Source organism: Opisthocomus hoazin, chromosome 18 (genome assembly GCF_030867145.1).
Source record: "Opisthocomus hoazin isolate bOpiHoa1 chromosome 18, bOpiHoa1.hap1, whole genome shotgun sequence".
NCBI classification, from domain to species: Eukaryota; Metazoa; Chordata; class Aves; order Opisthocomiformes; family Opisthocomidae; genus Opisthocomus; species Opisthocomus hoazin.
In genome coordinates, this window is record NC_134431.1 from 19047634 (window position 1) to 19070594 (window position 22961).

Sequence of the window (22961 nt, forward strand, 5' to 3'; positions counted from 1 at the left end):
GGCTTCCCGGCCGTCTGCTTGTCCACGACCGCTCATCACACGCCCGGCGCAACAGCAAGAACGAAACCGAAGACACGATACGAGCAGGAGGTTTGGACAAAGAGATCCTTGAGAAAGGTCTCACTGCAAGGAGCGTGGCCGCGTCCCCGGGCTCCACCGCCGTCCCTCGGCAGCACCGAGCTGCCCTGCCTGCTCCTGGTCCAACGAAGTGCTCGTCGAAGTGAACTCAGACTCGTCAGGAACCCCCCAGAAAAAAGCAGAATAATGTCAGGGACTCCTCTCTTGGCTTGTGTTTGAAGGAGGGATCTCAAACGAGCAAGCCCCTCGGCGTCGCGGCGAGGAGAGGCGATGACCGCCTGTCCACGGCTCTTAGACCGTGCCCCGCTCCTCCTTCGCGCAGGGCGCGGAGCGCGTGGGCCTCTCGGTGGGACGTAACCCGGAGAGTCGGAACGGCGGCACCTCGTCAGCCCGGGAGTTCTTTCCTTTCCATTTTAGCTTCATTTAACGAGGCCTCGCGGAGCTGTGCTTTGTTTGTTTGCCTTTTTACCTTCTCCAGAGCAATGCCCACCAAGAACCACAGATCTGAAGGCGATCGTGGGGTGAGGGAGATAACTTTTGGATGAAAGTCATCCGAAAAATGCTGTTCCTCTTGGTTCAGCGACGCCGTCGATGTCTCTGGAATCACGTCGGACGTACAGCACCGACGGCAGAGAGATGATTCTTTTAGTAACTGTTTGGTCAGACGTGCGTCAGGGGACTGGGACGGGGAGGAGCGGTGGGATGCGGGACCTTTGCCGACGTGACTCCAGGTCTCACGAGCGCCGGTGACCAAAGCCAGTCCCCGCGGCTGCCTGGGGATGGTGGCATCTCCCACTGGAGCTGCGCCTCATGTGCCGGACCGCAATGCCAGCGGCCACGGCGCGGCTGCCGCGCAGTCAGGCTTGGGGTCTTGGCAGGACAACAGCAAGGACTGCGTTAGAGGCCAGTTTTCCCCCTTTTCCCTACAAGTGGCTCCAGCAGGCTGCCCCGGAGGGGTGGGAGCGGGCAGGAGCAGGACATGGGCTCTGCTGCCGGACCTGCTCCCAGCTCGGCACCGAACGGTGTTCTGCCGGTGTGCCGACTGCGGACGGTCAGAGCTCTTCACGTCCACCTTCCCCGGGCAGTGGAGGCTTCTGCTGCTGCCTGGCGAGCTTCAGGCAGCTCTCCGGCCCCGAGGACCGAGCATCGCTGCTCTGACTCCTACCACGAGTGGCTTCAGAAGTAAAAACTGCGACTGTTGTTGTGCAAGTGGGACCTGAAACTGAAGGGATGCTGACGTAGGAGATCTTCTCTAGGCTGGCTTGGATGGGACCACGCACCCGGGTGAGCACCGCGCCAGTCTCCTAGGTGCACGTTTAAATGTAATCCTGCCACCGGCTCAGCTCCTGGGGAGAGCCAGCGCTGCCCGCGCGCTCGGGGCTCGGCTGCTCCACGGCAGGTGAAGGCTCTCCATGCTCTAAGCAAGCCTCGTGCTCCAGAAGTAACAGATAATTTCTCAGATCGTGCCCTCAGGCCCGTTTGCCTTGTCTAAGGCTCTTCTGAACGGTCTTGATTTATTTTTTTTTATCACTTGAAGTCCCCAGAAAGTCTGAGTGCTTATTCACATAGTGAAAACCTTCTGCTGGCGAATGTTCTTCGAGGTTATGGATGTGCAGCTCTTTGGGGCACTGAATATGGGCATTGAAGGGTACTCGTACCAGGAAAAATGCAGCCTCTATTAGCTGCTGGAGCAGCGTCCTTCCGCCATGCCCGGCTCCTCGGCTCAGGCGTTCTGCCACCGCGCTGTGCTGTCCCACGGCCCGGCACCGCGGCCCTCGCGCCGCGACGCTCGCTCTCTCCGGAGCCAAAACCCACCCAGGGACAGGCGGCATCGCGAGATGCATCCGGTGTCCCCCGCGATGCTCCTCCTGCTGCCGGTGAAAAGCCTCCATCCACTCCGCTTTTTGGCCTCCTCAGGTCTCTCGCCAGCGCGCTCCCCCCCGCAGCACCTTCCCTGGGGTGAGCTTCACCCGGCACGGAACGCCCGGCGCCGGGGGAGCCAGCGCAGGTGAACTGTCCTGGGACAGCAGCAGCAACCCACCCGCACCAACCTCCTCAGCCTTCCAGCGACGGAGCATCTCTGCTGCGAGGAGAGGCTGAGGGAGCTGGGCTTGTTCAGCCTGGAGAAGAGAAGGCTGCGAGGGGACCTTAGAAATGCCCATAAATATCTGCAGGGTGGGGGTCAGGAGGACGGGGCCAGACTCTTTCCAGTGGTGCCCAGCGACAGGACAAGGGGCAACGGGCACAAACTGGAGCAGAGGAAGCTCCAGCTGAACCCGAGGAAGAACTTCTTCCCTCTGAGGGTGCCGGAGCCCTGGCCCAGGCTGCCCAGGGAGGCTGTGGAGTCTCCTTCTCTGGAGATATTCCAGCCCCCCTGGCCGCGGTGCTGTGCCCCCTGCTCTGGGTGACCCTGCTTGGGCAGGGGGTTGGGCTGGGTGACCCCAGAGGGCCCTGCCAACCCCCAGCATTCTGTGTGATTCTGTGGTTCTGTGAACGCCGGCGAGCACCCTGGAACCTCGTGCCAGCTCTGCCGGGGACAGGGAGAGGGCGGGAGAGCAAACCCGAGCGTGGGCAGCGCCTCAGAGCCTTCCAACGCACCGCAGCGTGGATCAGACGCCAGGCATCCCCGCCTCGCCCGCAGCCCCCCGGCCACGGGCTGCTGGGACGAGCCCATCCGGCGAGGCCGGCCACCGCTGCAGAGCCGTCAGGAGCCCCCGCCACGCACGCCCAGGTACGGCACCGATCTGGGGAGGGTGCTCTACTGAGGTCTGGGGCTCGCCCACCCCGGTGCCCCCGGAGCCGTCCGCACCGCCGGCTGCCAGCCACGCGCTGCCCGCTTCCCTGCGCCGGTCCCCGTCTCACCCCACGTCTGTACGAGGCAGAGTGTCCAAACGACGCTAAATGCTTAGGACGAGAGGGACACGGGGCTGGAACGAACTGCGCCTTCGCACCTCGTCACCAGCAAATCCTCCCCCAGCTCTTGGCAGAGCGGGGCAGCAGGGACAGCGCTGCGCAGCCGGCACCGCGGCCCGGTGCGGTGTGCGGATAACGAGGCGATTCCCACCTCGGCGGGCGATAGGCAGTGAGGGAAGGGCAGACCTGGGCACTTCGGGCTGTATCCATTGTCTGTGCTGCGGCAGCACACAAAGATACCCTCCTCCTCCTCCCAGTGCAGCCTGAACGCGTTTCTTCCAACTCCCTGACCCAAAGGCTGCAGCATCCACCCCGCACGTGAACAGGGCTGCCGGACGACGACGTCCTGCGCTGCTAAACCTCATGTGTTCATCTGCGTAGGGGTTTTGTTTTTTTTAATTGTATGTGTTAAATGTCCAGCATCTTTGGGACGTTCATCTGGGAGAAAGCAACCCGAACAGCCTCCGCGCCAGCCATCCGCCCGCGCTGCTGTTCTGCTCCCAGCGCATTCTTTGAGAAGACCACCATCTGCTCTGACCACCACCCAGGGCAGACGCCCCCTTCTCCGCGCACAGCCCCAGCTCTCCAGCCACCCAAATCTGATTAGGCCTGTTCTGATGAGAGGCCTGGAGGAGGGCAAGGGAAAGTTACTCGGGAGAGAAAATAATAACCACATGTTAATTACGTTTTCGGTACAGACGCGCAGAAAATACACAAACCAGCTCAGGATGCGCAAGCCAACAGGAACAACTCCACCGGGTTGCTGCTGCGGGGTTATCATTTTTTTGGGGATTGGGATTATTAATTTTTTTTTCCCACCAGGAGGAGCGGCCCCGGCCCTGTCAGGGGAAGGAGAGCTCTCATCCCCGCCGCTGCCCTCGACGCGCTCCCTGCCACCCCTCCGCTGGCTTTCGCGCCCGCTGCCTCGGGTTTGCGGTAGCGACTGCAGCCAGAGCCCGGCGCACGCAGCCCCGCAGCCGCCCCGGCGCGTCCCGGCCCCGCGGGACCGTCCCGCGGCCGGTGCTTCCCCGGCAGCCGCGCCCCGAGCGGGACGAGCGGACGGGGCGAGCCGTGTCGGGGTGCTGAGGGGCGCAGCCCGGAGAAGGCAACGGAAAACGTCTGGGAAAAGCAGCTGAAGGGGCATTAAAGCAGAAGGCACGCTTCACCGGTGAGCGAGACGCTGGCATCGGCTTTGGGAATGATCTGACTGCGTGCGCGAGAGAAATGAAATGCACCCACAAACCCAGCCCGAACCACCGCGGAGGAGGAGAGCGCCGAATTATCAGGAACTGAAGAAAATCCCTGTCAAGTTCTCTCTAAATCGGAGAGCCACTTCAGGCAAAGCCCAGACGCAGCAGCCGCGTCCATCGGAAGCGGTCCACGGGGCTCCCGGCCGAGAGGGGCAGGGCTGGGGGTGGCCGGGACAGGGGGACCGGGAGGTGACGACCTCTCCAGCCCCGGTGCCGGAGGCCTGGGGGAGCGCAAGGATGGCTCCCGCTCCCACCCCCCACCTCCCCAGCCACGGCTCTGGGAAGCGCTCCCGGCCCCGGGGTCCGGCAGGCTCTGGGAAATCGGCGGTGTCACCCCGAGGAAAACGCAGCCGTCCCCCCGTCTGCCGGGTGACAGGCGCCGGGGCGGATCTCCCGCCCGCAGCCCGCAGGGACCCCGCCACGGAGGATGCGGGGGCCTGGCCACGCTCCCCGCCGAAACTTCATCCGCGCAGGAGCCCTTTGGGAACCCGCGGGCTCGCGCCGGCCTCGCCTCGCTGCTGACCCTGGGGACCCCCGCCTGCTGACCCTGGGGACCCCCGCCTGCTGAGCCTGGGGACCCCCGCCCGGGCACAGGGGAGGGGGCGTCTGGCGGGGTGCGGGAGCTGGGCCTTGCGGGGTGCCATGACTCTGCAGCATTGGCAGCGCCGGGAGAGCTGGGGAGGACCCGGGGGAAGCGCTGTGCCTGCGCACGGGGGTCCGGCTCCAAAGCCGCCCTCGGCGGGGGCTCCTGGCCAGGGTGGGGGGGTGGGGGGGGGGAAAGAGGGTGAAGCGGGAGAGGAGGGCTGCGAAGAGGTCTCAAAAAGAAAAAACCGCACAGAATTGGGGGGGGGGGGGGGCACGGCATGGGGGGGGCTGCAAGGGGAGAAAGAAAGGCTCCTGTGAGCACGGCGAAGGGAGAGGGAGCGGTAACGACGCGCCCCCCCCTCCCCCCGATGCGAGGGCAGAGCAGATGGGAGGTAAATAGTGCGTTTAGAAGCATTTGCCACAGATGGGCTGCCCTCAATGGCAGCATCCCCGGCCCCATCAATGCCGGAGTCTGTGTGCGCAGAAAACACTGCACCCTTCAGAGCCGCGGCAGCGGCCGAGGCGGGGGGACGGGCCGGGGGGGGGAGGGAAATAAAATAAATTAAAAATAAGAATCCCCCCCCAGACCCCCCCCGCCCCGGGAGCCCTCCGGCGCGGAGCTGCCCCGGCCCCGCCGCCCCCCCGGGACCGCTCCCCCGCGCCGGGCCGCCGAAGTTGCGGGTTTCCCCCCCCCCCCCGCGCCGGGGAGCGGAGCGGGACGGGAACAATGGGGCGGGGGGGCAGCCCCGGGGGGGGGCCGGCCGGTGCTCCCCCTCTGCCCGCCGAACAATGAGGCTCCGCCGGGGGAGCTTCCCGGGACGGCGGCCCGCGGGCAGGCGCGGGGAGGGGGGATGCGGGGGGGGCTGCCCTGATCCGGGCTCTGCCGCTGCCCGCACCCCCCGGGGCACCGGCTGCGGCTGCGGGGCGGGCAGCGCGGCGGGACGGCGGGGCCGGGCGAGCCGCAGCGGGCCGGGATCGCTCCGCTCCGCTCCGGCGGGCAGGGCGCGGCGGCGGGGGGGGGGTGCGGGGGGGTGCGGGGCGGGGGGTGGGCCGGCGCCCCCTCCCCGCCGCTCCCTGCCCTTGACTGCAGCCCCGTCCGCGGCCGTGGGGCGGATGGGAAATGCCGGGCGAACGTGATCGGACGGGGCGGGGAGGGGGGGGGGGGGGGCGGCGGGGCCCGCACCGGGCGGCGGCTCGGCCCCCCCCTCCCCCCCCGCGGGGGCAGGTGCACGGCGGCGGGCGCGGGGCACCGCCACCCCCCCCCCCCCCCGGGGCCGCGGCCGCACCGGATGGGACGCGGGGGACGCGGGGAGGGGGGGGACGGGAGGTGCGGGGCTGCGGGCGGGCGCCGCTCCCCATCCGCATCCCGGGCGGGTCGGGGGCGCGGCGGCTGCCCCGGCAGCGGCGGGGGCTGCGGGAGCGAGCGGCCGGGGCCCCGCATGGGGCATGCGCGCTCCCGGCGGCCGGCGGGGCTGGGCCGCCCGGTGCTGACGGGACAGGGCCGGGGCGGCGGGGACCGCGGCGGGGACCGGGGGCTGGGGGGGCCCCGGGAAGACACCCCCCCCCCCTCCAACCTCTCCCCCCTCCCCCCCGGGGAGGACAGACAGACACGGACAGGCAGACAGACAGACAGAAAGCCCCCCGGGGGGGGGGGCACGGAGCGCACTAACCGTTCCCGTTTTCACCGGCACATAAACCACCACTTGACCCATCTTCGTCGCCTCCCTGGTGCCGTTGCCCAGGCGGAAGCCCTTGGAGCGGACCCAGAACTGGAACTTGCCTTTCTCCCCCCCGCCGGAGCCCCCGCCGGCCCCCCCCTGCAGCACCTCGGCGATGCGCTGGTACTTGCTCCGGGTCACCGTCTTGGTTTTGGCCGAATCCCCGTAGGTGCGCAGGCACCAGTCCCGGAACTGCCGCCCCAGTTCGCTGTCCCCGGGGCGGCTCCCCCGCAGCAGAAGCGGCGGCTTCGGCATCGCCCGGTGACGGCGGAGGCAGCGGCGGAGGCGGCCGAGGAGGAGGAGGAGGAGGAGGAGGAGGAGGAGGAGGAGGAGGAGAAGGCAGCGCCCGGCCCCGCGCCCTGTCCCGGAGCGGGCAGCGGGGGGTGCGGGAGGAGGTTGGGGGGCGGGGGGGGGGCGCGGCGCGGAGAAGCCGGCTCGGCCCGGGACGGGGGAGGGGGGGAAAGGGGGGGTGAGGGAAGGGGGGGGGGGGCTCCGGGGCTCGGACGGAGGGAGGCACCGGCGGCGGCAGCAGCAGCCGCTCCTGTCACAGGATCACAGGCGGCTCCCGGCTCGGCCCCCCCTCCCTCCCTCCCTCCGCCCGCCCGCCCGCCCGTCCCTGCCTCCTCCGCCCCCCCCCCCCCCACCAACCACCCCCCTCCCGCTCCGGCCGCCTCCTCCTCTCAGCGGGATCCCACCTGTTAGAGCGGCCGAACCCCCCCCCCCCCCAACCTCCCCGCACCCCCCCGGGTCCCCCCCCCCGCGCAGCGCAGCCGGTGGGATGCGCTCGGTCGGTGTCCCCCCCCCCCCCCTCCCCGCTCCCCGGCCCGTCGGGCCGGGGAGCGGGGAGGGGGGGGGGGGACACACCGACCGATGCGTGGAGTGGGGGGGGGCGCGGGTCCAGGTACCGGTCCCAGACAAAGGACCGGCGGGGCGCGGGCGCACGTGTGCGGCGGGACGGGGCGGCGGGAGCGGAGGCGGGCACCTGCCGAGCCGCCGCAGAACCGGGGAGGAGCCGGTAGCGGGGGGGGGGGGGGGTGGGTAACGGATGGGTGGGGGGGAGGGAGGTTGGAGGGGGGGGTGGGTTAAGCCACCCGCCGGAACGGCCTGGAACGGAGCGGGATTGTCCCGCAGCGCCCTCGACCGGGGTTTGCTGCCCGGAGAGGTTTGGTGCTTGTCCCGCCGGTAACGGGAGAACCGCAACCCCCGCCCTCGGCCCCCCGGGAGGGGGGGACCGCGGTCCCGCCGGCCCCGGAGCGGGAGACAAAGGCCGGACCCCGGCCCCGCTCCCCCGCAGCCGTCCCCGCCCTCCGCTCCCCTGCCCCGGGCGGCATCGGGGGGGGGGGGGGGGGGGGGGGGCGCGGCCCCGCAGCTGTCCCGCGGCGTGACCGAGCCCCGCCACGGCAGGGAAAGGGGGGGGGTGCGGGGCACTGGGTAGCCCCGCCGGCTCCGAGGGGTCTCTGGCGGTGGGGGGGGGGGGACTGGCCCTGGGGGGGGGGGGGGGGGGGGGGGCGCCCGTCCCAGCCGGCAGCTGTGGCTCGGCGTCTGCCCGGCAGCCAGACGCGTGTGCCGCGGGTCTGCGGGGCCACGCGTGTCCTCCCGGTCTGCCCGTGGGCACCACGCGTGTCCTCCCGGTCCGGCAGTGCCATGTGTGGGCTGCTTGCCCGCCCGGCAGTGCCACGCGTGTCCTCCCGGTCCATCCGTGGGTGCCCCGCATGTGCTCCCGGTCTGCCCGTGGGTGCCCTGCGTGTCCTCCCCATCTGTCCGTGGGTGCCCCACGTGTGCTCCTGGTCTGTCAGGTCCATGTAGATGCTCCATGTCCACCCGGCAGTGCCATGCGTGTGCTCCCAGTCTGTCCGTGGGCACCAGACGTGTGCTCCCAGTCCGTCAGTGCCATGTGTGTGCTCCATGCCCACCCAGCAGTGCCACACGTGTGCTCCTGGTCTGTCCATGGGTGCCACATACGTGGTCCAGTTCTGTCCATGGGCACCACACGTGTGCTCCCAGTCTGTCAGGTCCATGTATGTGCTCCATGCCCACCCGGCAGTACCTCACATGTGGTTCCAGTCTGTCCATGAGTGCCACATGTGTGCTCCTAGTCCACCAGGTCCATGTAGATGCTCCATGCCTGCCCGGCAGTGCCACACATGTGCTCCCAGTCTTTCCATGGGCACCACACGTGTGCTTACCAGTCTGTCAGGTCCATGTACATGCTCCATGCCCACCTGGCAGTGCCACGCATGTGCTCCCGGTCTGTCCATGGGCACCATGCATGTGCTCCCAGTCCCTCAGATCCATGTACGTGCTCGATGCCCACCCAGCAGTTCCACACGTGTGCTCCTGGTCTGTCCATGGGTGCCACATACATGGTCCCATTCTGTCCATGGGTGCCACGTGTGTGCTCCTAGTCCATCAGTGCCATGTGTGTGCTCGATGCCCACCCAGCAGTGCCACGCGTGTGCTCCCAGTCTGTCCATGGGCACCACGCATGTGCTCCCAGTCTGTCAGGTCCATGTACGTGCTCCATGCCCACCCAGCAGTGCCACGCATGTGCTCCCGGTCTGTCCGTGCGTGCCATGTGTGTGCTCCTGGTCCGTCAGCACCATGCATGTACTCCATGCCCACCCTACAGTGCCACACGTGTGCTCCTGGCCTGTCCATCAGTGCCACATGTGTGCTCCATGCTCACTCGGCAGTGCCACATGTGCTCCCAGTCTACCAATGCCATGCATGAGGTCCCAGGCTGCCCATCAGTGCCACATGCATGCTCCACACCCTTAAGTGCCCCATGTGCTGCCAGTCAGCCCATCAGTGCCATTCGTGTGGTCCCAGTCTTTTGATCAGTGCCACACGTGTGCTTCATGTCCGTCAGTGCCCCATGTGCTCCCGGTCTGTCCGTCAGTGCCACACATGTGGTCCCAGTCTGTCCATGGGTGCCACGCGTGTGCTCTGTGCCCACCTGGCAGTGCCACACGTGTGCTTCATGTCCATCAGTGCCCCATGTGCTCCTGGTCTGTCCATCAGTGCCATACGTGTGGTCCCAGTCTGTCCATGCACCCATGGACGCATTTCCAGTGCGAACTCTGTGAGCAGGCGCGGTGGGAGGTGCAGGGGCAGTCGGCTGTCCCGGCGTGCCAGGGAAGCAGCGGTGCCGGAGTCCGGCTGGTTTGCCGGAGATGTCGAGTGAGGAAGAGCGTGGCAGGATGCTTTTGCTGAGGAGCTGGTCTAGCCGGGGCTGGTGCTGCCTTCTTCACCGTCATCAGACCTTTAACTGCTTGGGAGCGAAGGGGAAAGGAAATGTCCCCTCGCACCACCGTAGGCACGGACAGAAGTCTTCTCCTGCCTCAGCCCACCCGTTTGAAGCTGAGGTGGGAGAACGCGTGTCCGCTGAACCTGGGTGTTTTCACGTGAACAGCACCAATCTGGGCTTTATCGCTGCCGAATCACGACGCCCATCAAACGTGAGCTCCATCAGTGCCAAGCAGAGTGACACGCGCTGCATTTTCCGTAGCGACGAGCAGACAGCCCTCCTGGGCACCAAGGACACTTTGCAGAGTAAGGTGTCAGCTGAAGGGCCTGAGGCTGTTGCAGAAAAGGGGAAGGAACTGGCGGCGGGGGGCTCGGGGAGGGGCTCGGGGCCGCGCGTGGCGGTCGGTCGGTCACAGGCTCCCGGAGCCTGCTCCCGGACAGTGGTTCATTGGGTGGACGCGTTCGTGGCTCGGGGTGAGCCAGACTGCTCCAGCCACGTGGTGGGCACGGCTGGTGGGAGGGAAGGTCTTCAGCGCTCTTCCCTCCGGCAGTGACCGTCCTTGGAGGAGGCTGGTGGAAACTGCAGCATCTCCGGCGAACGGCCAGTGTCTGGCGTGCAGCGTTCCCTGGGCTTGGTGTCCTTGCGTTCTGCTCCTCTGGGTGGGTCCTGCCGGGCTTCCCTTGGCCTAGGCCTCTCGCCTGTCTTCTGCCTGGCTTGGTTTGGTGGCAGCTGGAGTTAGATGTCTCATCTGCTCCTTGGTGGGAGTAGCTGAATGTGCCTGGTCTTTCTGCTAAGAAGGTTTGGGGGTCCATCTAGGAAGTGACATGGAGGGTCACTCCCTGGAGTGTGGGCAGGAGTTCCCGCCAGTTTGGGGAGGCAAGGCCAGACATAGCAAGGACTGGTTCCCTCTGGGTGCGGATTTTGGGACAACCGCTCACACAGCGGCTGTGTCCATGTCAATGTGTTAGGTCCCAATCCAGCATGGATTCAGCAAGGGTTTACCTTGCACTGCAGAAGCGATCTCATGGCTTGATAAAGCGTGGTAGTGAGGCCACTCGTGTCCTTAAAGATGGAAAGAAAAAAAAAGTGGGAGTGTTTGTGGCGCTGGACCTTAAGCTGTTGGTTCAGGGTGACCTGGGTGTCCTGGCAGATGACAGGTTAACTGTGAGCCAGCAGCGTGCCCTGGGTGCCAAGAAGGCCAATGGGTTCCTAGGATGCATTAGGAGGGGTGTGGGCAGCAGGGTGAGGGAGGTTCTCCTCCCCCTCTGCTCTGCCCTGGGGAGGCCCCATCTGCAGTGCTGTGTCCAGTGCTGGGCTCCCCAGTTCAAGAAAGATGAGGAGCTACTGGAGAGAGTCCAGCGGAGGGCTGCGAGGATGAGGAGGGGACTGGAACATCTCTGCTGCGAGGAGAGGCTGAGGGAGCTGGGCTTGTTCAGCCTGGAGAAGAGAAGGCTGAGAGGAGACCTTAGAAATGCCCATAAATATCTGCAGGGTGGGTGTCAGGAGGACGGGGCCAGACTCTTTCCAGTGGTGCCCAGCGACAGGACAAGGGGCAACGGGCACAAACTGAAGCAGAGGAAGCTCCAGCTGAACCCGAGGAAGAACTTCTTCCCTCTGAGGGTGCCGGAGCCCTGGCCCAGGCTGCCCAGGGAGGCTGTGGAGTCTCCTTCTCTGGAGATATTCCAGCCCCCCTGGCCGCGGTGCTGTGCCCCCTGCTCTGGGTGACCCTGCTTGGGCAGGGGGTTGGGTGGGGGACCCCAGAGGTCCCTGCCAACCCCTGCCATGCTGGGATTCTGTGATTCTGTGACAGATTCTGGGTGGTGCTCAGCACATGGTGTCTGCCGCAGGCTTTTTTATAGACAAACACGTGATGACTCCAGGTCCGTTGCTATTAATACCATATAAATAAATGTTGTTCTTAGTATAAATGTTGTTCTTAGTCACTTCCAACAAATATAACCAGACATTAGTTTTCTTTGTAACATTTTTTCAGGTAGGGGTACCCCAGACCTTGGACTATTGTATTCGTTTGTGATTATTCTCTCATGTAAAGCCAAGGAAATCTGGAATTAGTGATCATAATATCTAGAAAATGCTTAATTAGAAATAACAGGGCAGCTTAGCTGAGATGGGAGCTGGAGAGGGAAGGCTGCGATGCCTCGGTGGCATGGTGAGCGCCCCGAGGAGCTGCGTGGTGCGTGCTTACAGGTCCCTGCTCAAGGTAGAAGGAAAAGGGACGATCAACCAAAGCAGGACTCATCCAGACTGACAAAACCAGAGAATTGTACCCGCCCTGTGGCATTTACCACCCCGAGAGTGGTGGTGTGTGCGAAAGGAGCAGGTGCCTCCGGAGGAGAAGCGCCCGGGAAGCGGCCGACCGGAGGAGGAGCGGGCAGGGATGGGCGCTCCTGCCGTGGGGGAGTCTGGGGCTGGTGGCCAGCGGTCGGGAGATGCTTCCTCGGGGAGATTTCCTTCCCCGGTTTCGCGCTGTAGCCTTTGAAGTCCCTGATGCTTATCAGGGCAGGGGCAGCGCCGTGGTCTGCAGGGACCCATTCCCACGCTCCTGCCTTCCCGGCGTCTCCCGGCGCCATTCCGGCAGCGACAGCAGCCGGTCCTCGCCGTGTGCCGGCACCACGAGGGCAGCGAGCCCCCAGCCTCCGCCCCGAGCTCTCCTGTCCTTCGGCGGGAGCCCGGCTGGTGCCGTGCCGGAGCTGTGCCGGGGGGCACCGGTGACCCCAGCCGTGCCGGGGACCCTCCGACCCACCCCGAGAGCGGCTGCCTGCGGGTGGGGGTGGCGGTGCCGGACACCTCCCAGCCCTCACCCCGCGGCTCCGTTCACAGCTTGCACGGGGAGGTGATAACCGGGGAGTGCCCTGCCCCTCGGAGCTGCTCCCAGGGCAGTTTGTCAGCCGAAAAGCACGCGAAAGGCCGTGTGCGGCGGGGCGCAGCAGCTGCCCCCCGCATCCCGTGCCCTCGGGGGCCTGCAGCCTCCCCAGCTACGCCGGCTTCGTTGGTCGGCGTCTGGATTCACACCAGAGCAGGACCCGGGCTGGAGCCATTTCCCGAGCACCTCTGGGTGCTGCTGGGGGGGTGGAGGGGAGGCGGAGGGGTGGGCACAGGGGAACTGAACCCACCAGCGGACGCAGCCTGGGGCCGAGCAGCACACAGCGAGCCCGGGGGTTCGCAACCATCCCTTCTGCTGGCAGCTGGGGGTGCTTCGGTGGGGGAGGACAGAGAGATGCCGAGGCACTTGTGGGATCTCTTCGGATGAGTGTTTGGCTCTCGTCACTCCAGCCTTTCAAAGCCGGACAGCCGGTGATACCTGGGTGTCTCGACTGCCTCTGGAGTCAGCGCGCGACGATGAGCACCTTCAGAAACCACTCATCCGGTGCGTTAAACGCTCGTCGCGGGGCGAGGTGAATCGCTCGCTGGAGCTGCCTTCTTCCTTCCGCCAAGCACAAAGGGAGCCCGCGCGTCTCACGCAGGCGGCGTCCGAGATGTTCCTGCCCGAGGCTGGATGGAGAGCTGGGATCCACCAACGGGAGCACTGGGATCCACAAACAGGAGAGCTGGGATCCATCAACGGGAGCACTGGGATCCACCAACGGGAGAGCTGGGATCCACCAACAGGAGCACTGGGATCCACAAACAGGAGAGCTGGGATCCACCAACGGGAGAGCTGGGATCCACCAATGGGACCACTGGGATCCACAAACAGGAGAGTTGGGATCCATCAACGGGAGCGCTGGGATCCACCAACGGGAGCGCTGGGATCCACCAACGGGAGAGCTGGGATCCACCAACAGGAGCACTGGGATCCACAAACAGGAGAGCTGGGATCCATCAACGGGAGCACTGGGATCCACCAACGGGAGTGCTGGGATCCACCAGTGGGACAGCTGGGATCCACCAGTGGGAGAGCTGGGATCCAGCAATGGCAGAGCTGGGATCCACCAACGGGACAGCTGGGATCCACCAGTGGGAGAGCTGGGACCCACTGATTGGAGAGATGGAATCCACCAACGGGACAGCTGGGATCCATGATGGGATGCAGTCAAGAAAAGGGGGAGCAACCCCAGGCTGTCTCGGGAGTCATCTGGAGGGAGGCCCCGAGGCTGGGGGCTGCTGTCTGGCTCCAGGCGGCCGCGCTGAGGGAGCTCAGCCCGCAGCCAGCGCCGAGAGAGCCTGCGGGGTTGTCGGGGAGGGAGGAGGGCGTCTCACGGGGACGGCTCGCTCGCTGGTCGCAGCAGAACGGGCGCTGGGAGAAGACGCCTTTGTGGACAATCAGGAGCTGGACACCGGGGAGCGAGCGGGCTGAACCCCGGCACCACCTTGGCACGAGAACCGGCGGGAGTCAACGGCCTGCGTATAAATGCACGCTTGAAACGAGGAGATGGTGCCCGAGCGTCGGGGCCATCAGCCTGGACGGGAGCGATCCCAGAGAGCTGGGGACAGGACCCGGCGGCTGCGAAAGCGGAGCTTGGTGGGGTGAGGAGTGCCACGGCACGGTGCGGCTGCCGCTCGCAGCGGGGCGCTTCGGGGACGCTCTCCCCAAAGGGGGGACATCAGTTTTAATTCTCCTCTAGTTTTTGCTAACTCTGAACCTAAACAATGAGATTTTTCCAGGCAGAATTATTCCTGGCTTTAATCAAAACCTAATTTCCATCCAGGTCGGTCAGTAAGTCAAAGCAGCTAAGGGCAGCCAGCAAAGAGCGCGAACTCCTTCTGGACCCTGCTGGGTTTCTGCCCGTGTCACGGCACCAGAGCATCGCTCGGCGCGGCTGTCGCTCGGCAGAGCCCTGGGACTGGCACAAGCGGAGGGGCTGGAGTCACAAATCGAGTGGGGATCCCTGGAAAGAACAGACATTTTCCCCCACCTCCTTGTTCTGTCTCCAGCGGGGCTCCAGAGGGCTGGGAATCAAACCACGTGGACGCTCCGCTGCTGCGCTCGGGGGAAAAACCACAGCAGGCGAGCAGCAGCCTGCGCTGCGGCGAGGCCCGAAATACCCAGGGGCTGCGGGGCTGCGTGGGAGCGCGGGACGGGAGCAGCCGGGGAGCTGCGCTCGGGGCTGAGCTGCGTCTCCAGGGGCTGCGTGGGGAAGGCTGACGGCACCTGCCCACATCCTCTGCGGCTGCACATGGTGCCGCGTCTCCCTCTGCTTCAAGATCAGCGAACGCGCCCTGCTCGGCTTTTTTCCCTCCAGGAGAAAGAAGCGGAAAGCCGGCCGGGAGAGCGCAGATTTCCAGGGGAGGCTGTGCTGGCGCGGCGCGAGCTGCCGGCAGGCGAGCCGGGAGCAGACGCGATGCCCTCGGCAAGCCGGGGCGCTGGGTGTCGGCGCGGCGGAGGAGAAGGGGGGAAGTCATACGAACCAAAAATAGTCTGTGACGGTTTGGGAAGTGAAACCGTGTTCCTGTGACCTCTCTCTGACACGTGCGCCGATGGGCCGGGCAGTGGGCTGTCCTGCTGCGCCAGCCCAGGGGCGAGGGTCCTCTCCTTCCCCCCAGGTGTGAGCCCCCCCCCCCAGCACATCTCTCCTGCCCCGGTCCCATCGTCCTCCTTTGACATCCTCGCCGTGGGTGCACTCCAGCAGCTGCAAACATCTGGCCGGGGGGTTCCCATGAGCCCGGCTGCGCTGCTCTGGGGCCAGGGGATCGCTCCGGGCTCGGAGGAATCCCCGCTGCCTCTGCGGGACCTCTGGGCAGGGCTGGCGTGGGGGGGGGCGGCGAGTCCTGGCCGGGGTGAGCAGCTCCGACCCTTTCAGAAGGGAGCTGCGAGGTGGGGCTCTGACCTTTAGCTCAGAACCTTGAAATGCCAGCGCTGAAGGGCATCGCTGGCTGGTGGGGAAGGGAGGAGGCTGCGGAGACCTCGCGCTGGGGAGGGCTGCCTGCTCGGGGGGGCCCCGGGAGACGCCGGGTCTGGATTCTCCGTGTGCTGGTGGGCACGAGGGCCCTGGTGAGGGTGTTTCTGGGTGGGATTTAATGGTCTGGGGCTGAATCCTGGAAACCCGTGCAGCAGCGGGGTAATGAAATGTCGGCTGCTTTTCAGGCTGGCTGTATCCCACCTCGCAGCGCTCCGAACGCTGGGGCACAGCTCTCCACGTCGCCGCGGGCGCTGATCCGCGCGGCTCCTCGTCCCCTCCCCTGCCCGGCTGGGTGCCCAGCAGGGTCTGTGCTGACGGCAGAGACTGTGCTGCTCGCGGCCGTCCCCGCGGAGGTTCCCCGGTGCCGACCGTCTCCAAAGGCTCGTTACCCCCAGCCCTGGAGAGCCTCGCCCGCAGCTTCGCCCCCGGGAGACGCCGAGCACGGGGACGAGGGACGCTGGGGCACCGGGCAGAGCCAGACCGCCAGCCTGCGGGACCCTGCTGCTTTCCTTCAACTTCTTGTGTCAGGCGGTGGCTGAGGGAGCACTGGGGCCATTTCTCTTCATTTTACGTGGGAGGTGTGTGGTTGGTTTTTTGCCGGGTTTCCTAGAATTTTCTCAGCGATGCTGGAGTCTGGTCTGGTCCCAGAATAAAGCGGATTCTGCGTCGTCCTGGGGCTGAACGGGTTAATTTTTGTGCTTCTCTCCCCAGCTCGCTGCGGACTCTGGCTGGGACAGAACATCTGTCTGTTGCTATGGCTGCAGTACACTTGAAGGGGATGACTGGATAATTATTGCAAACATCCATCCTGCCTGATGTGCTCCCGGACCCTCCCTGCCCGAATGCAGGGCGAGCGGCCGCCGTTCCGGACCCAACTTCGGTCCCAGGGATCCTGCCTAGGGATGGCGCGTTGGCAGCACCTTTTCATTTGCATAATTAATGAGGCCGAGGCTGCAGGGCTCCTGGGTAATCCGACGCAGAGCAGCAGCGATGAAATGGCACAGAGGGCTCCAGCCTTCTCGGTGGCTCGTTAGAGCTCTGCTCGCTGATAATGCCCCGCTTCGGAGCTACAGGGGAGTTGTTCTCCCATTTCCATTAATTCACCGCCCACTTCTATCCCAACAGATTGCTCTGGGCCCCATCCTGCGGTGCCTCCTGCCAGGCGCGGGCCCCAGGCCCGTCTGCGGTGAGCAGGATCCGGCGTTCGGGCGGACGCAGCCCCCGGTGCAAACCCCGTCGCCAGCGCTGCGAGGCCCTGGGTCGTGGTGCGGACCTGCGGCTTCCCCGGGTTGTGCCCCCGGGTGGGCTGCTGCCCGCAGCCGTGGCTGCTGCCCGGGCTCGCTGCCCGCGTTGCCACCGCCTGCGGCTCGCTGGCTTGCTCCATCACGCTGCGCACGCCGCTCGCCCCTGCAGCGCCTGGGCACCATCCCGTGTCGGCAGCTGCGGTGCCAGCACCGTGACCGGCTGGCACATCGCTTCGGCGGGGGGGTTGGACTGGGTGACCCACAGAGGTCCCTTCCAACGTCTACCGTGCTGGGATCCTGTGGTTGCTCCACGGGGTGATCCTCCTCGGTGGTCCCTGGTGCTCGGGCCGCTGGCTGTGACCCACCGGGACCCCCGGCCTCGCCATGCAGCTGGAGGGTCCCCCATCTCCGGGGACGTGGCGTGCCCTGACCTCCCAGCAGCTCCTTCCGCTGCTCCCAGGAGTCAGCCTGTGCCACCACCGCCCGCCCGCAGCACCCACATCCCCTTTGTTCCTGGCGTTGCTGCCATTCGTCTGCCTGCTGGCGTTCAGCCCTGCCCTGGCGCTAACCCCGAGGGGCTTCGAAAACCCAGATCCGGCCCTGTGTCCCGCGGACTGTCCGCGTTGCGGCCAGGTCCCACCTCTGCCTTAATCGAGAAAAAAATAACGCAGCGGTTCGCCTTCTGACCAGGCACTGCTGCACCCTGCGTAGCGGTGAACTTCAGTGCACCCACGGCACGTTTCTCTCTGTTTATCCGCGCGTGGTGGGGTAGGCAGTCGGCGTGGAGCCGGGGCCGCGATGGGCGCGGACCCCCGCAGCCGCAGACCAGCAAACGGCGTGGCAGCCGGGACCCCCCGCCGAGGCTGGGTGGGCTGCGTGGGGCAGGGCCGCCCCTTGCTTTTCCCTTTCTCCGTGGCTCTGCCGGTAAATAACAGTGCAGAGCGTTTCCACGCAGCGCGTCGCACCCGCCAGCACCCCGCCAGCACCCGTCGCTGCGCAGCGTGTCCAGCGGCCGAGCGTCTGCTGGAGGCCGGTGGCAGGTGGGGACCGGGGCCGGGTCGGAGGGACCCCCCACTGCTGCGAACGAAGGACGAGGCTGGCGGGGGGAGAACTGTGAGCTGCTCCGGGTCCTTTTTGATCCTTATCATCCCCACGTTTTTGTGTATGATTCGATGAACTCCTTTGCTCGCACAACTGACTCGTTTCTCATCGCGTGACTCAGGTGCCGACGGTCCCCTCCCATTGGCAAGTGACAGAGTCGAGCCCCGTGGCTACAAAACCCTGGAGAGATCCGAATTTCCATGCAGTCGGCCTGGAGGGCAGAGCCCAGCGCTTCCTCCCCGGGGCCCTTGCAGAGGGGAGGGGGCAAATGAGGGTGGCAGGGTGAGGGATGGGGCAAATGCGGGTGGCAGGGTGGGTACGCACCCCGCGGGCGATGCCAAGGGGGCTCCAGGCACAGCCAAGGCTCACGAAACCCACAGAAGGTCTGTTAGAGCTTGGGGGGCTCCTGGAGCCCCTCTTCCCCCAGGGTCTCTCCGCAGCCAGCCCCCCAGGATCTGCGGGATGTGCTGCCCGGGGTCAGCCCCCAGCCTGGGGCAGCCAGGGCGGGCGGGGGGCTCGGAGGGGTGCACATCTGCTCGCTGGAGCTGGCTGCAGGGGAGCTGCAGGGGCTCAGCGCCTCGGAAAGCCCAGCCCTGGGGGTGCCCAGCTCCGCTCGGGGGTGTCTCGCCTCCAGGTGCCTGTGCTGGGAGGTGACTTGGCTGAAAACGCACGGGGCACCCGTGAGCTGCGGGTCCTGGGGGGCTCCAGGCAGGAGGTCCTGTATCCGTGGGGTCCTGAGGGGGGTTGGACTGGATGACCCACAGGGGTCCCTTCCAACCCCGAACATTCTGTGATTCTGTGATTCTGGAGCTGCGGGGAGGCTTCTCCTCCGGCCCCGAGGACGCGGGGGTCCGGGGGACAAGCTGTCTGCAGCTTCTGCTCCTGTTCGTAACTCTGGGGGCGAGGGAGGGGGACGCGCGCTGCCCCGCGGCGGGGTGCGGGGCGTTACCTCCCGACAGCCCCAGCGCCGGTGCAGCGGGGACCCCCGCGCCCCTCGCCCAGCGCTGACGGGAAGAAGGGCGCTTGGGTTTCCACGCTGCCCACGGCCGCGGGCAGGGAGGAGGGCGGGTGAGACCCCGCAAAGCCACGGCCGAGCCGCGGAGCCGTGCGGGCAGCCGGGGCGCGGGGCAGGGCGGCGGGGAGCACGCAGCGGCTGTGGCGCTCGCCCAAGCCCAGCCCGGCGCTCGGGACGGGGGCTGGCGTGGGGACGGAGGCTTGCCATCCCCCCCACCTCCCGGGCTTGGCCCCGTTTCCAGCGTGCCTTGGCACCATATGGCGCTCGCTTTATTCGCTCTGCGGCGGCTCGGGAAGGAGGGCAGCGCTTCATTGTCTGCGGAGGAGGTGGGACGCGGGCGCACGAGCACGCCCGTGTCCCCGCCAGAGCCGCAGGTCAGCGTCCCCACCCCTGCGCAGCCCCTCGCCCCAGGCCCCCCCGGAGCGTCGCTGCCGCAGGGTCACCCACCCACGTGGCTCCGGAGCTGAACCAGCACCGCGTGTGCGGGAGCGTCCCGGCGCGTGGCACGACCGACCCGCTGCCTGGTGGGAGGGCAACGCGGCAGCGCTGCGACCGACTCAGCGGCGCGCAGGCAGCCATCCTGCGACAGCGACGCCGGGCTTGCCCAGCACCAAAAAGCGACGGCACGCTCCACCCACCCGGGCTCGCGGGGAGCCGGAGCCTTCTCCGTGTGCCCGCTGCCTGGAGGAGCCGCCGCCCCACGCACGTCCCCCCGTCCCGCTCCGTGGCATCCCCAACCCCCGCCCGCAGCCGCCCCGCGCTCCCTCCGGCCCTGCATGGCCCTTCCCGCTGCGGCGGGGGGCTCAGCTCGCTCTGGGGGGCTCAGCTCGCTCCGGGGGGCTCAGCTCGCTCTGGGGGGCTCAGCTCGCTCTGGGGGGGCTCAGCTCGCTCCCAGCGACCCATGGCGATGGTGACGGTGGTGGCGGGAGGAAGGCTCCCTGGGAGGCTCAGAGGCCCAGCCCTGCCAGATTTGAGTATTTTTTTTGCTGGCCCCTAAACCAGGCATTTCTCAGAGGAGGCGAGCGCGTCGCCTGCCGTCCCCGAGGGGCTGCGGGGTGGCACAGCGCCCGCCGCTCGTGGCAGGGCCGCGGTCCCAGCACCCACCGCGGGCTTGGCCCCGCTCTGCTCGCTGCCGCTCTCCTCTCCCCGCAGGCACAGCCGCTTTCCTGGGGGCTTCAAACCCCACGGGCTGCAACACCGCTGATGCGGGCGCGGGTCCCATCCCCCTGCGCTCGCAGGAGCCGTCCTGGGGGTCCCGTCCCCCTGCACTGGGGGTCCGCCCGCACGAACCCGCGCGTTTCTGGTTTTCCCTCCAGGATTTCCAGCGCGTCCCTAACGCGGTCGCAGGAGGAGAAGCCGTGCGGGGAGGGGAGAGGACGGGGAAACTTGCAGAGTCAGCCATGGAGAGGGAATCTGTGTCAGGCAGCATCACGCAGGGAGCCGGGGGACTGGCTCCGGGCGCTCCCAGTCGCTCCCAGTCGCTCCCAGTCCGCCTGCGCCAGCGCTCCGGAGACGGCCCAGCGCTCCCCGCTCCCATCGCTCGGATCGCGCTGCGGGCTCGGGCTGGGACAGCCATCGCCGTTGCCATGGCTGCGCTGTGCGGGGGGGGGGGGGGGGGGGGGGGGCTCGGCCGGAGCATCCTCCCCCGCATCCACACCCCCCCCCCGCGGGGCTCCCCCCGGCCCCGCAGCCCGGAGCCGCTCCCGGCTGCGAAAGCCGCAGCGTGGGTTCGACACCCGTGAGACTGGAACGGGGCTGGAGGGGGAGGAGGAGGAGGAGGAGGAAGGGGAGGGGGGGGGCAGGGCCGCGGGTAGCACCCCGGGGGGGCCGGGTGGGCGGCGGGCAGGTAGGGCGGGGTGCGGGGGGGATGCGGGTCCCGGGCCGCCGCCCCTCCCCTGGAAGGGGGGGGCCCCCCCGGCGCTGCTCCGCCGCCCGCCCCCCCCCCCCCCCCCCCCCGCCCGCTGCCGCAGCGTGGGCAGCTGGGCCCGGCGGGGGGGCTCGGCCGCGGTCCCGCCTGTCCCCGCCATCCCGGTGCGGGGTGCGGCAGCGCGAGGCGGGGGGCAGCGCTCGGGCCCTGCCCACAGCCGGGGCCGGGGGCGGGGGGGGGGAGCGAGGGCGGGCGGCGGCGGCTGCCCCCTCCCCGCAGCTCCGCAGCCCCCATAACACCGCAGCCCCGCAGCCCCACAGCCCCGCAGCCCCACAGACCCCACAGCCCCGCAGCTCCGCAGCCCCCGCAGCCCCCACAGACCCGCAGCCCCGGCCGGGAGCGCAGCGCCGGGGGCCGGGCCGGGGGCGCGGGGTGGGGGGTACGGAGGGGCAGATGTTGGGGGGGGGGGTCCCCTCATCCAGCCCTGCCGCGGGTGGGCTCGGGGAGGGGCGCGGGCTGCGGGGACGGGGGTCGGGACGGAGGCGGTGGCCGAACACGGGGCCCTCGCTGCGGGAGCCCTCCGTGCCGCACACCCGCGGCCACCGTGAGCCGCAGCGGGGCGAGCTGCGGGCGGGCTGCGGTGCCTGGGTGTCCTGCGCCCACCCCCTCGCTCTGCGTCTGCACCCGCGCACCCGGGGACACGCGGGCGGTGGTCCTGCCAGGGCCGGCGGCTGGGCTGGGGGGCTCCCGCACCCCCCAGGGCTCGGCTGAGCTGCTGCGCGGGGTCGGGGTGGCTGTGGGACCATGGCTCGCACCATGGCTCCCACCATCGCCGGCACCATCGCTCCCACCATCGCTTCCTCCATCACCCCCACCATGGCTCCCACCATCACCCCCACCATCACCCCCACCATCACCCCCACCATCGCCCCCACCATCACTCCCACCATCACCCCCACCATCGCCCCCACCATCACCCCCACCATCGCCCCCACCATCGCCCCCACCATCGCCCCCACCATCACTCCCACCATCACCCCCACCATCACCCCCACCATCTCTCCCACCATCACCCCCACCATCACCCCCACCATCGCTCCCACCATCACCCCCACCATCACCCCCACCATCACCCCCACCATCACTCCCACCATCACTCCCACCATCACCCCCACCATCACTCCCACCATCACCCCCACCATCACCCCCACCATCGGTCCCATCACTCCCACCATCATGCCCACCATCACCCCCACCATCACCCCCACCATCATCCCCACCATCACCCCCACCATCACCCCCACCATCGGTCCCATCACTCCCACCATCACCCCCACCATCACCCCCACCATCACCCCCACCATCATCCCCACCATCACCCCCACCATCACCCCCACCATCATCCCCACCATCGCTCCCACCATCACCCCCACCATCACCCCCACCATCACCCCCACCATCATCCCCACCATCATCCCCACCATCACCCCCACCATCACTCCCACCATCGCTCCCACCATCGCTCCCACCATCACCCCCACCATCACTGGCACCATCACCAGCACCGTCTCTCCCGCCATCGCTCGCCGTGGGCCCCGGCGCTGCTGCGGGGCAGGAGCGGGTGTCACGGCCGCGGCGGTGCCACCGGGCCAGGCCCCCGGTGCTCCCCGCTGCCCGGCAGCACCCGCTGCGCAGGCACCGTGCCTCCCGCGCTCCCAGTTGCCATCTTGCTCGTCGCGGCCGCGGCGGCGGTAATCTGATGCCCTCCAAGCTGGTGTTCACCAGGGGCACGGCAGCCATCAGAGGGCCCTTCGTGGAAGAACGTTCCTCTCTCGGCAGCGTGCGGCCGCGCCGCGTGCCGAGCACCGCCCGGGTGACACCGAGCATCGCCCGGGTGACACCAAGCGCCTGGCAGACACAGAGTCCCCCGGAGCCGCCATGCTGCTCGTTGGGGACCCCACAGCGGGGTGTTCGGTGGGGTGGCGGGTGCAGACCCCCCGCGGCGCTCGGCTGCGCGGGACCAGCCTGCTCTGGGTGCCGGCCGGGCGGGAGCTGCGGGGCGGGTGGCTGCGGAGCAGTGAG

The 22961-nt window shown here is 67.7% G+C and overlaps 1 protein-coding gene across 1 annotated transcript in view; it reads right to left on the minus strand.

Annotated features, from left to right (window-relative positions):
- Positions 1-6946, minus strand: part of NOL4L (nucleolar protein 4 like) — a 68367-nt gene extending 61421 nt beyond the window's left edge. Inside the window, exon 1 of the mRNA XM_075438347.1 lies at positions 6497-6946. Within this exon, the coding sequence (XP_075294462.1) occupies positions 6497-6799 (303 nt within the window). The 5' untranslated portion in view covers positions 6800-6946. The remainder of the gene's footprint in view (positions 1-6496) is intronic.
- Positions 6947-22961: the final 16015 nt, after the last annotated feature.